The sequence below is a fragment of the Patagioenas fasciata genome, chromosome 21 (genome assembly GCF_037038585.1).
Source record: "Patagioenas fasciata isolate bPatFas1 chromosome 21, bPatFas1.hap1, whole genome shotgun sequence".
Lineage (NCBI taxonomy): Eukaryota > Metazoa > Chordata > Aves > Columbiformes > Columbidae > Patagioenas > Patagioenas fasciata.
In genome coordinates, this window is record NC_092540.1 from 1,328,441 (window position 1) to 1,341,312 (window position 12,872).

Here is a 12,872-nt window from a genome sequence, read left to right on the forward strand (position 1 = left end):
TCTCCCTGCCGAAATGTCCATTTTCCACGGGGGAGCTGTGCCCTGGCACGCTGGGCCGGAGGGAGATGGAGCAGATCGTAAACTTGTTATGTGCTGGCGGGGTTTTAATTTCATTCATGGGCTCCAGAAGCAGCGTTCTGCTCTCCGTGCAGGGAACACAGGAGCACAGTAAAGCTTAGTCTTTCAGTGGGTTTATTTTTACACTCGGTACTTGCTGGTGGGCTCCCCGGGCGCTTGCCCAAACCTGCTGCTCTTGCTGTTTGTCGCGTTCCTGGAACCGAGATGAGCTGGGGCCGAGCAGCCGGTACAGCGGCCGAGCCGGTCGGGGTGAACGGTGGATTTGCGATCTGGTAGCAGCGTGTTCTGCACTCCCAGGTGAGTGTTCGGGGCTGGTTTCAGGGGGTGCTGGGGGCTGTGCCCCTACTGTCCCTGGGGTGTGGGTCCCACCCGTGTCCCATGTCCGAGCATCCTCAGGACCGCGGGGCGCTGGTGCTGCAGGTGGTGGAGTTTGCTGGTGGCAACGAATCCCGGTGGGATGCTCAGTATGGACCGTGGGATGCGCGGTGTGGACTGTGGGATGTGCAGTGTGGACCATGGGATGCTTTGCTGGCTGCTGGGACATCTGGGTCACCTCTGCTGTCCCCAGCCCTCCCATGTGCTCAGCGCAGCCCTGGCTGCTCGGGGATCCCTTGCGCTCTCCAGTGTAGGACAGAACCAAGCAAACTTGGCAGGGTTTTGGTGAGGTGCTGGCGGGCTGGCATCGCAGCCGTGCTGGCGGCTCCGCTCTCGGGGGTCCCTCACTGCAGACCCATGCTATTAAGATGTGTACTCCTCATTTTCCTAAAAGAAATGCATTATTTTCTGAAAGCAACCCACCCGCGGGCAGGGCAGTTGCCACCTCCAGCCCGCGATGCCGTGGGGAAAGCCGGCTGGCCTCTTTTGTTCTCTCCCGTGGCCACGCTGCTGAACGCAGCATCGCTGCAAACTGGGAACTAGGAATGCAATATTTTCCCTCAGCTAGAAAACAGTGATGGGTCAAAGCCGCCTCTTTTTGTGATGGAGGAGTCGGCTCAGCAGGAGGGAGAGCCCAGCAAGCCGGGCAGCCCCGGGGTCGGGCGTTCCCCGGCTGGGGGTCCCTTGCAGCATCGGGCCACCCCTGACCAGCCAGGGCTGGGCTCTCTGAGCTTCTGCTGCTTTATTTTTCACAAACTCTGTGGAGGTTTTGGTTTCATTGCACCGCTGGGAGGAAGATTTGGGCTGGTCAGAAAGTTTTGCGCGATGCATCACTGATTTCCACTCTGGTTTAACACAGTAAAAAAAAAAAGCAAACATGCAAAAGGGAAATAAATTAGCGCGGCTTGTGACAGTTCTGCTGGGAAAGATCTCGGTGCCTTTGCCCCAGCTCGTGCCTTTGGGGGAGGAACTGCAGGAGCGAAATGTGCGCGCCGGGGCAGAGCTGCCGGGGCTGCTTGTGCGCGGCTGAGAAGTGCGTGGGCTCCTCCGGCTCCAGGAAAGTTGGCAGGGGCCAAGGCATCAACTTTTGGAAAGTTTTCTGCCTCTTGGACGCCCTCTCTCCCTCCCACTCCACGTCCACCTGCTCCAGGGCCACATGTCCCCGCCTGGAACCGCTCCAGCCCCAAACAAGGGCCCTTGGTGTGCCCGGGGCCACGGGCTCGGCGCTGGGGGGAGGCTGTGGAGCCGTGGGAGACACGGGCGGCCCCGCTCCTGTCGGAATCCCCCCAGCCACTTGGGGTCAGGAAAAACTACGAGTAGGGGATGCAGTGCCTGGATTACCCCGACAAAGCGTTTGCACCAGTGCGCTGGAGCACATGGGTGAGGTGGAGAATGGTGCTGGGGACACGGCTGAAACAGCGGCGTCCCCTTCGCCTCCAAGCACCTGCCAGCACCTTGGTCCCCAAATGGCTCTGCAGCTGCTTTTGGCTCCAATGTGTTGTTTTTCAAGGGGAAAGCGACTTCTGCGAACGCCGTCCCGGAGGGAAACTCCTTCCCTGCCCCTGGCCCCGCTCCTGCTGCAGCCCTGCAGCTGGAGAATGCGAATTGGGAGATGCATCTGAAACGTTTGAAATTCTGCCTCTCCATAATTTAATGCTCCATTAGCACCCAGGCCCGCTCCAGGCGTGTGACCCTTATAAAAGATGCAGTCTGGTGGCTGAGGAGACCGGGCAGCCCCCCCCGCTGCCCCCAGGTGTCTTATCAGAGAGGAATGAGATAATGTGGCTCATAATTAAAGCTGCCTGCAGACCCCTGCACGCACCCGCTAGCCCAGACCTAAATCTGCTGGCCAGAGTTACTGTTTTTGGTTCTCCCTGGTGAAGGCAGCTCGTGACGGTTCATTGTCTGTTGGGGAGGAAAGAGGATAAGATTATAAATTAAATATGGCAAAGAGAATTAACGCAGGGCAGCAGCGAGCCCATGGGGTGTTGGATCCTCTTTGCCCGTGCAAAATGGGGTTATCACGAGCTGGGCTGAGCCGGAGTCTAATGGAGGAGAAGATGTAGGAGCAGGTAGATAGAAAGAGCCGATGGCATTGCCGGTACCATGCTGGCAATGCCGTTCAGTGCCTGGCAAACCGCTCGTGTGAAGGAGCTGAGCTGGGTGATGGCGGCGGTTGGGATCGTGGTGGCTTCCACCTCTGCTCTGCTCCCCAAACCGGCCAGTGAGGCCATCGGGGAACCAGTCCCTGCTGTACCAGGGGCCAGTCTGAAGTGCTGGGCAACCCGTGTCCCTTTGTCCCCACTGTGTCACTGCGGGATGCAGAGAGGAGAAGCTCCGATGGGGACAGGGCAGGATCAGGTCTGTAAGAGACAAGCAGGTGTTGAGCACACAGCTCATCCCCATGTCCCGACCTGGGGACATGAGGGTGCCTGAGGCCGCTGCAGCAGCAACGGGGGACCCTGCAGAGCTGGGACAAAGCCTGTGGGACACCACGAGGTGGCTGTGGGGACATGTGTGTGTGCAGGGAGCTGGGCAGGAGCCCCTCAGCTTCACCCGCTCGCTAAAAGTGAGCTGATGTGGGAAGGGGTTAGAAAACCCGCTGCCCTGGCCCAGGGCGGCAGCACTGCCTGCCCTGCCTACCCTGCCTGCACTGCCTGCCCTGCCTGCCCTGCCTGCCCTGCCCGCTGCCTGCCCTGCCTGCCCTGCCTGCCCTGCCTGCCCTGCCCGCTGCCTGCCCTGCCTGCCCTGCCTGCCCTGCCTGCCCTGCCCGCTGCCTGCCCTGCCTGCCCTGCCCGCTGCCTGCCCTGCCTGCACTGCCTGCCCTGCCTGCCCTGCCTGCTGCCTGCCCTGCCTGCCCTGCCCGCTGCCTGCCCTGCCTGCACTGCCTGCCCTGCCTGCCCTGCCTGCTGCCTGCCCTGCCTGCCCTGCCCGCTGCCTGCCCTGCCCGCTGCCTGCCCTGCCTGCCCTGCCCGCTGCCTGCCCTGCCTGCCCTGCCTGCCCGCGGGGCGGAGGGGAATGCCAGAGCCCGGCTTATCTTTTGTCTGGAACAATAGAGGGCTTGGCCCTATTGTTCTACCTTGCACGCCCAGCGGAAAGCGGCTCCCCTGGGGCAGGGGCTTGCACACGCGTGTGCCCGGCTGCTGCAGGGGGGTTGACGGGCAGGGCTGGCAGGGCCACCCTCCCAAGCGGTGCTGCCTGGCCCTGCGTGGGCGCTGCTGCCCGTGGGCAGCTCCACAGGTGAATTGCCCAGCGGGAGAGGCAGCTGTTGGGACCTTTCCTGCTCTTTTCCTGGCTGTGACACAGGGCTCGGAGGAGCCGGAGGGTCAGTTTGAGGAGGTCCCCAGAGCAGGCTGTGCCTGGGCAGGCAGGAGGACTCATCCTGGGCAGAGGCAAAGCAGCTTTTGCCTTTTCTGGAGGCTCCTTTAAGCTGTGCAGGGGACGCGGCACATGGCGACAGGAGCTGCCAAAGCCAATCGCTGGAGGGAACAGGCTCGGGGACCACAGGGGAACTGGGGATACTGCAGGGGACACACACACGGGTGCCACCGGGCACAAAGAGCCCCTTGTGCTGTGGGACACAGGGAGCCCGGGCTGGCTGGGGGCTGTGGGAGATGGAGGCGCCTCTGCCCTGGGCTGTGCTGTGTTTTTGGGTGTGCAATGAAGAATATCCGGTAAAGGCTTGTTCCCAAACCTCTTTGCTCCCCCAGAGGTGAGGAGCCCGACCCGGAGCTGCTGCAAGACCAGGATTGCATGGGCTTTAGTTCCTCTAAGGGAGAGGGGAGAGGAGTGAGGTGCAAGCCCAACCTTGCAGGACGGTCGCGGTTTGGAGGGTCTCTGCAGCTGGATCTCTTGTGTCCTGCAGTGCGATGGGTGGTAGGGGACCCCCAGAGCCCAGGGTGTCTCCCTGAGCCTAAAGAGCAATAAAAATTGCTTCCTCCTATGATTTCTGTCTCACAAATGTAGCACAACAGCCGGCCCTGGGAGGCGATGCCGGTTGCAGCTCCATGGCTGCTGCTGGAGGATGCTCTGGCTCATCCGTGGGGTGCAGAGCACGGGGGCTGAGCTGCCTCCCGCGCCCTAAATCAGGGGTAACACCGTCCGAGTGACCGGCTTAGACTAATAAGGAGAAGTCAAGCATTTTCCTTGGGGTCTTCACCCATATACAGCCACGACGCTCAAGCGCAGCAGGAGTGGGGTCGGGGCTGCCATTCATAAGGGTGTGATGATCTGGGGTGGATGATGGACGGTGTCTGGCACCCAGCACCAGGTCCCATGGTTCCCCGTGTTGGGAGCAATTGAAGGAGGTGCCGGGCAGGTCCTGGCGAGGTGGGTGAGCCCCATCTTGGGTTTTTTTGAATTTTCGAAGCAGGAGAGGAAAAGGGTCGGATGTCTTCGTCCCTCCGTCATGCGATAGGAAAGTATTGTTTACGAAGCAGCCGAGTCAAACGTGCCCTCCGCTCTGCCTGGAAACGCTGAGTGAGTGAAATCACACAAAAACGACACCGAGATCGGCCTCCCCGATAAGCCCGAGGCCGCTTTTGGGTGAGGGGAGAACAGAAACCGCGACGAAAAGGAGGGAGATGTGCTAACTGTGCCGTGCGCGCCAGCAGCGCCCGGTTGGGTGAGTGGTCCCCGTCCTTTGGCTCCCGCCTCTCTCCCCATTTTTTGGGAGGGTGACTCTTTATTTGCTCTGAGTTTTTAACGTCTTTCCTGTAATCGATGGGTTTATGCAAGGTGGTTCCATTGGCGTGTAATGCGACCAAGAGAGGAAGGGTGGAGGAGAGGAGGGCAGTGAGAAGGGGGTCTCTGAAAATGTTAAGACTGTGGGGTTTGCGCTTTTCCCTGAAGCGTTTAGACCTGCAGGGAAGGGGAATTTCTTCTCCCAGCACTTCTGCCTGCGCTGCTGCTCGGAGCCGAGCAAAGTGCTGCTTCTTAATGATGCTTTTAACCGCGCAACCGTCCCTGGGCAAGAAACCCATCTGCCTGCAGAGCCGGGGATGGCGCGAGGAGGTTTTTCCTCATTGATACGTCTCAGTGAGTGGAAGAAAACAAAGCAAACGAGCCAGCCCGTGGTGCAGACGGTGTAGTCTTGCGGCCAGGAAGCGGGAATGACCAGCGGGGTCCCGGCCGTCGCGGGGGCTGTCGCTGGGGTTGTTCCTGCACCTTCTTCCTCCGGGCTTCGCACGGATTTAAATGATTCCAGCGCTGCGGAGTTTCCTCCACTTCCCTGATGAGATCGCTCCCTGTCTAATAAATCTCGCGGCCAGGAAGTTCCACCTGAGGCTCGGCTTAATTTTTCCCCTGTTTAAAACCCTCCCAGCGCTCATCCCAGTAAAGGAAAAACGTGTTTGTGTCGTGGCTGTGAAGGCAGTGGGTCCGTGCCAGTTTACACCCGCCGAAGGATCTGACCGCCTCTTTGTATTGGATTCCATGATTTGGATGGTTATGAGGGTCCCGGTTGGTTTTCTGCCGGTGTCCCAATGCAGCTGGGCTGGTGGGGGGTGCGGGGGGTCCCAGCAAAGCCCTCGTGCTGGGGACAGGGGGCGGCTGGGCCACCCTTTAGAGTTTTGCAGCAATGTGGGAATTATTTTGTCTCGTTATCATGAGCGGCTTCGCTTTCCCATTCCCCCCCGAGCATTTTTACCTCTGTCTTGCAAGTGTTCCCTTAAGTGAATTTAGCAATTAATACGTTTGGGGTTTGGTTTTGTTATTTCCCCTCTCTCCCCGAGTTTTGAGCAGCAGGGTTGATCTGATTTCCCCTGCTCTGCCGGGGTACAGCAGAGACACACAGTTCATGGAGAGGGCCCGCAGGCCTTTGAAGAAGGCAGGTTGGGTTTTTTTGGGGTGGAATTAGTAAATGTTATGTGAGCTGGTTGTAATTACTTTAGGGTTAAATCTTCCAAGAGCCGTGCGGTAACAGGAGACCCGCGTTGCTGCTTTTCACCTTGGCAGATGGCGAATTGATGCTCCCCTCGCAAGGAGCCATAACGCGGCCGTGCAGCAATAGGGACCCTTCCAAGGACCAAGGGGGACAGCAGGACAAGGGTCCCACACCTGGGTGGAGCGGGGACAGAGGGGACCGGGGCGGAATTGGGGTGCTCGGGGGGCACATGCAGGGGGTGACGCGCTGCTCCTTCCTGTGCCGGCCGTTCCCGGGAGTTTCCGTGATGCTGATGCTCGCGGTGCTGTCACCGCAGCGTCACCGCTTCGCTCTGACCCGCGGAGGCGTTTCTGGAGGCCATTTATCCTTTAGGGGAGAGAAATTGCCTTTAGGGAACTTCTTGGTGGACCAAGGCCGACCTGTTTTGTGCAGACAGTGGGAGATCCCAGCTCCTGCTGGTGCCGGAGCGTTTTCCATGGGACCCCAAGTCTCGCCAGGATGCAGAGGGGTAGCTGGGGCCTGGGGGGGCTCGCAGGGATGGTGAAGGAGCATCGGCTACGGCTGGGCAGGACATGCCTGGCAGCTCCCGTGGGCATCATCCTGCCCCTGCTGGGCACTCACTGCTGCCCCTCTGCCCCATCACCCTCCCCAACCCCCCAGCTGCCAAAGATCTCTCTTCTCGGCGTTGATTTTGCAGCTTTTCCGGCAGCGCGAGCTCTCGGCAGCCTTCTGGGCAGATGGAGGCTGCGCCTTTCTGCGGCGGCACCGGCGACAGGTGAGATGTTGAAAACGTGGCATTTGAGGATGCACAAAGCGTCAGCTCGTGCCCCCCCAAACGCAGCGCGTTTCCGTTGCCGCAGCACCCCGGTTTGTGTGTGCACACCCGTGACACATCCCGGGGGTCACACGTGTCCCGTGAGTGCCGCTGCTCCCAGTGGCCGCTGTCCCTTGGGGACACGTGGAGCTGTGGCTCTCCCGTGGTGGCAGCATTTCTAGGGCGTAATGCTTCATATCCAGGTGCTTTCTGCATTTTAAACCTGCTTCTTTTCAGAAGCGATAAACCCCGGGGTTTGACACTTTGTGCTGCGTTTCACATACAGCGTGTGGCCAATGTGTGGGTTGTCCCCATCCAGAGCCCAATGTCCCCGTGGCCACCTGCCTTCTCCTTCCACCCCAGGGAACGACCCACCGTCACGGGATGTTCCGCATCCCCGGGGAGGACGGCAGCCCCGTGAACTTCCCCCTCGGCCGTCCCTGGCCACCCCTGCCCGGGCATGGCAGAGGAAACCATCCATTCTTTCATGTGCGAAGGCACGCTGGGCGGAAACACTTGGAAATGGCCCCAAAAGGACATTCCAAGTCTGGCAGGAAAGCGGCCGGCTCGTCTGACAGGAGATGGGCTATTGTCTGTCTCGGTGGCCGGCCGGGATTCCTCAGGCCCTGCTTGGAAGCAGAAAGCGTCCATGTGTGCCGTATTTTTTCCTCTGCCCTGTCTCTCCCGGGGGTGCCGGGGGCCGCGAGCGCTGCACGTGGCCGGTGCGTGCGCGGCGGCGGTGTCGCGCTCTCGGCGTTGCTGTGTGTGCTCGGACAGTGGTTTTCCTCGCGGGTTTTTGCCCCGTGTGGTTCTGCCTTGCCGGGGTTGGTTCCTTGGTGGCGGGATGGGGCTGCTCGGGATGGGTGGATGCGTTTTGGACCGCCTGGGCAGCACCCAGGGCTCAGCCGCGCTGGGCACGGCGCTGCTGTAACCCGCGAACCTTTCTGCCCTAACTGGCTTTTCCACCCCTTGCTGCTTTGTGCTGGGGGAAGATGCTGGCAGCGCCTTCTCTGCAAAGCCAATGTGACTGGGAAGAGGCTCGGGGTGCAATGGGGGTCTTGGCATCTCCCGGTGCTCCGGGTAGGGGGGGTTTGCTGGCACCTTGGCCCCACCCCAGCCTTTTGGAGCTGTTGTGCTGCAGCACACGCGGGGCAGCCACAGCAGGAAGGGTGGCACGGCCACCGCCAGAATGGCAGGGTGCACAGCTCTGGGGCTGGAGTTTGGAGGTGAGGTGAGCACGGTGACACCTGCAGAGTATGGGCTGCTGTGGTTTTCAGTGCTTGTAGGACGCGACCCCTCATCCTCCCCAAAACGCTGTGCTAGGAGGATGCAGCCCTGTGCTTGGACCCTGCTCCATCACCGAGGACTCGCAGGTCCATTTTGGCTCTCCAGGCTGGCACTTCACATCCCAACGCCATTCCCTCCTTTCCCCTCCGTCCTGCATTAAACGGGAAACATAAAAGGCAAAGATCTGTTACGCTGCCCGCGCCAAGGCAATTGTTCTGTCCCTATTGTCTGCCACAGGCAGCCCCGGAGCCCAGCACCTGAGCCCGGGAACCAGCCCCGTAACAAGATAACGGCTCTGCTTTCTCCTTTTTCTTCTCTCTCTTTTTTTTTGTTCAGCAAACTGTATAATAAACCCACAATGAGGCTCCTTTCAAACAGGCCCCTATTAAAGTACCGGCCCCATTTTGAGAGTAAACTTCCAGTGGCACCGGGAGGTTACGTCCGATAGAGAGGTGACCTGCGGGGGAGCGGGACGGTGCTTCTCGTGCCTGTGTCACCGCGAAGGCACCGGAGCGTGGCGCTGTGCTGCCTGCTCGCTGCTGCCGCCCCGCGCCCCGGGCACCCAGGGAGGAGGGGCAGACCAGGGATGCACTGAGCAGCGGGGTTTGCCTTTAAAAACCCCCAAAAAGCTGGAAAAAGGAAGCAGCTGCGCACCCACATCTGCAGGTCCTGACTTGGGAAGGCACCCAGGGCAAAGTGCTGCAGCCACCGTGTGTGCGTGCCTCAGTTTCCCCACCTGTAGCGTCTCCGCTTCCTCCCCACCAAGGGCAGGCGATGGGATTTTGGGTGGGCGATGGGTTTTTGGGTGGACGATGGGTTTTTGGGTGGGTGATGGGTTTTTGAGTGGATGATGGGTTTTTGGGTGGACGATGGGTTTTTGGGTGGGTGATGGGGTTTTGACTGGACGATGGGGTTTTGACTGGACGATGGGTTTTTGGGTGGGCGATGGGTTTTTGAGTGGGTGATGGGTTTTTGAGTGGACAATGGGTTTTTGAGTGGACAATGGGTTTTTGGGTGGATGATGGGTTTTTGGGTGGACGATGGGTTTTTGAGTGGATGATGGGTTTTTGGATGGGTGATGGGGTTTTGACTGGATGATGGGATTTTGAGTGGACGATGGGTTTTTGGATGGGCGATGGGTTTTTGGATGGGCGATGGGTTTTTGAGTGGACGATGGGTTTTTGAGTGGACGATGGGTTTTTGGGTGGACGATGGGGTTCTGGGTGGGTGATGGGGTTTTGACTGGATGATGGGGTTTTGAGTGGACGATGGGTTTTTGGATGGGCGATGGGTTTTTGAGTGGACAATGGGTTTTTGGGTGGATGATGGGTTTAGGAGTGGACGATGGGTTTTTGGGTAGATGACGGGTTTTTGGGTGGGTGCTGCCCGTGCTTGGGTCGCCCTCCCCGAGGTGAGCCGGGGTGACACGGGCGGTGCCACAGGGCACGGCCGATCCCGGCGATGATGATGATGATGGCGATGACGGTGCCGATGGCGGGAGGAAGGCCACCGGCCCGGCCAGCGCGCGGGTTTGTTCAGCGGAGGGCGAGGGAACTGAGATTAAAAAAAGCCCCGCTAAGATCAGAAAGGCTGGCGCGCACAGTGCCCTATTGTGGAGCTGTCACACTTCCCTTTACTTTATTGCTTTTGTCCAACACCCTATTGTTCCACTTCCTTTTGTCCCCTATTCACAGCCCTGGCTTTTCATTACCCAGCCGGCCTTGTTGTTTTCGTTTCTTTTGTTTGAAGTTCCTGAGAGGAAGGTTTTATTTTCAGCGGTTTGATTAATTCGCAGCTTGAGCTGGGCTTTGTTTGTTATGTAATTGCCGCTCGGCTCAGCCCCCCACGCCCCAGCCCACACCCCCAGCCTGGATTTTGGGGGGTCCCAAGGAACTGTTGGGGTGTGGGGAGGTGAGAGGGAGTTTGGGGGTCCCGGTTGTGGGGTGCAGGATCACACCCATCACACCCACCTCAGCATCCCCTGCGGTCCCGCAGCCCTGATCCCGGCTCCCGGGAGCAGCCGGTGTAAACCCCTCTACAACCTCCTTTTCCCGTTATTCCTCCCTGAAATACGAGCTTTGGCAGGTTATTATCCTATTTTTGCTGTGTCCCGAGAAGGCAAATCCCCATGAGCTCGGCTGCCGGTGTGAGCACAGTGACATCCAGCCATGTCGGGCTTGTTTCCCTGGGGATCTGTCAGTTTAGCCCCAGGTGTGCAACATGTGCACATGGGGAAAGGTGAGACCACCGCCCCTGGAAAACCAGCAGCACAGGGCACCCCAGTATGGGGCCAGGCTGGGAACGGGGTCCTGCAGCCGGGGTGCCCCATGGCCGCTCTGTGTCCCGCAGGATGTCCATGAGGAGCCCCGTTTCTCCTGCGCTGGAGCTGGATGGAGCGGGCAGCATGGTGAACTGCACCATCAAGACGGAGGAGAAGAAGGAGAGCAGCTACGAGTCCACGCCGGGGGCTGCCCCCAGCACCGAGCCCCGGCCCAGCGACCCCCCAGGGCCACCGCCACGGGAGGGCACGGCGCCCCTGCCCCTGCCGCAGGTGGGTCCCACCGCGGTGACAAACACGGACCCCGGCCCCTGGAAAAGGGGGCGGTTGTTTCCGCGGGTGGTTGTTCCTCACCCCAAGGAAACAAAGGTGAAACGTGTGGTCCCCCCAAGGCTTTTCTGGCCGTTGTTGATGCTCTGGGGTCAGCCCAATTTGAGGGCTTTGCCTTTGGCATGGAGCCCCCCCCCCCACCTCCAGACACACTGCATCCCCTCCGCCTCCCTTTCCCATTGCGCTTGGGTTTTCTCTGCCCCTGACCAGCAACCTCAACCCTCCTGCTCCCTGTGCTGCCTCCCGGTGGGGACAGGGGCCAGCGAGCTGGGCAATCTAAATAAATAGTCAAAACCTCCAGAAAATGCGTCTTTGTGGCATAAAGAGCAGAGATGCTCTCGCACCAGGCTGGGGATGTGCCTGGCGGAGCGTGGTGCAGCAGCCGGCCGGGCAGGGCCAGCTCCGCGCATCCCGCCAGCCCAGCATCTCCTGCCCGGAGACCTGGGGACGTCCCCGTCCGCAGGAGCGGTTGCCAAGTGACGCTGTGTGTGTCGCAGGAGTCCCGCTCGCCCGCCGGTGATGCGCGGGAGCCCCGGCACTCTGCCTTCGAGCCGGCCGGCAGCGGCCAGGAGAAGCTGGACTTCAACAAGAACTTGAAGGAGGGTAAGAAAAGGTTCTGAGTGGCCTCTTGGGATCCTCCCTAACTCCCTGGGTATTTTTGCAAAGCTGCGGGGTGGGACGAGCAGCCCCGTGGTGCAGAGCCCCGCGCTGTGCTCACCCGGCTGTCCTTCCTCTCCCCGGTCCCCGCCGGCGTGCACAGTGATGCCGACCATCGAGAAGTTACTGTCCAGCGACTGGAAGGAGCGGCTGCTGGGCCGGAACAGCGCTGAGTCCAAGGAGGTGAAAGGTGAGGGAGATGTGCCTGCAAGAGTAGGATTTGTTCTTTTTTAACCAAAACGTTAATTTGATTTTTTGGGGGTTGCCTCTGACTGCACATGTCCAGCACTTGGGGATCTTTATGCCCCTTGTGCATTGGCCGTTCCCTGGCTGTGCATCACCCACCAGCACCCAGGGGTGGTGGAGATGCTGTTCCCCCTCCCCGAGCCCTTCACCTGAAGCCTCTTGGTTTCCTCCAGGAACCCAGGAGAGCCTGGCAGAGAAGGAGCTGCAGTTACTGGTCATGATCAACCAGCTGTCCACGCTGCGGGACCAGCTGCTGACGGCGCACTCGGAGCAGAAGAACATGGCCGCCATGCTCTTCGAGAAGCAGCAGCAGCAGATGGAGCTGGCGCGGCAGCAGCAGGAGCAGGTGGGTTTGGGTCCCCATGGGCAGCGTTTGCCAGGGACCATCCGTCCCTTTGGGGATCCCTTTGCAGGACCAGGACAGGGTCCCCTGGGAGTGGAGGGGAGGTGGCTTTGGCATTGGAGGCAGCAGGAATTCTCTGCCTTGTGCCCCTCCCAAAGACTCCTTGTCTTGCCCCCTGGTACTGGGAGGACAGGGACCAAAGGAAATGGGAATTACACTCCTTAAAGTAATTAAGCCACCCTGGGTCCGTGCTGCCGGTGCTGGCGCTGCCGGTGCCACCGCTGACCCCCTGTCTCCCCTCTGCCAGATCGCCAAGCAGCAGCAGCAGCTCATCCAGCAGCAGCACAAGATCAACCTGCTCCAGCAGCAGATCCAGGTAAAGGTGGGGGACACCCCATCATGTTCCCCTTCCCATGTGGGGTGATTGCAGCCCCATCACATGCCAGCTCGTGTCCCCTCCCAGGGCCAGGCAGGGTGACCCACAGCAGTTCTATGCTCTCTCTCCATTCATGCAATCACAGATGGTTTGGGGTGGAGGGACCTTCCCCGCTCCCCCAGTGCCACCCCTGCCATGAGCAGG

The 12,872-nt window shown here is 60.1% G+C and overlaps 1 protein-coding gene across 8 annotated transcripts in view; it reads left to right on the top strand.

Moving 5' to 3' along the window:
* Positions 1-12,872, top strand: part of SOX13 (SRY-box transcription factor 13) — a 33,376-nt gene that overhangs the window by 16,591 nt on the left and 3,913 nt on the right. For 4 of the 8 annotated variants that reach the window (XM_071817603.1, XM_071817604.1, XM_065854407.2 and 1 more), the window contains exons 2-6: positions 10,788-10,989; positions 11,544-11,649; positions 11,807-11,893; positions 12,123-12,295; positions 12,600-12,668. In XM_071817603.1, the coding sequence (XP_071673704.1) occupies positions 10,789-10,989; positions 11,544-11,649; positions 11,807-11,893; positions 12,123-12,295; positions 12,600-12,668 (636 nt within the window). In that variant the 5' untranslated portion in view covers position 10,788. Of the gene's footprint in view, positions 1-6,719; positions 7,113-9,716; positions 10,677-10,787; positions 10,990-11,543; positions 11,650-11,806; positions 11,894-12,122; positions 12,296-12,599; positions 12,669-12,872 lie in introns of those variants that run through there. The other 4 variants (XM_071817602.1, XM_071817601.1, XM_071817600.1 and 1 more) reach the window with 4 other exon arrangements.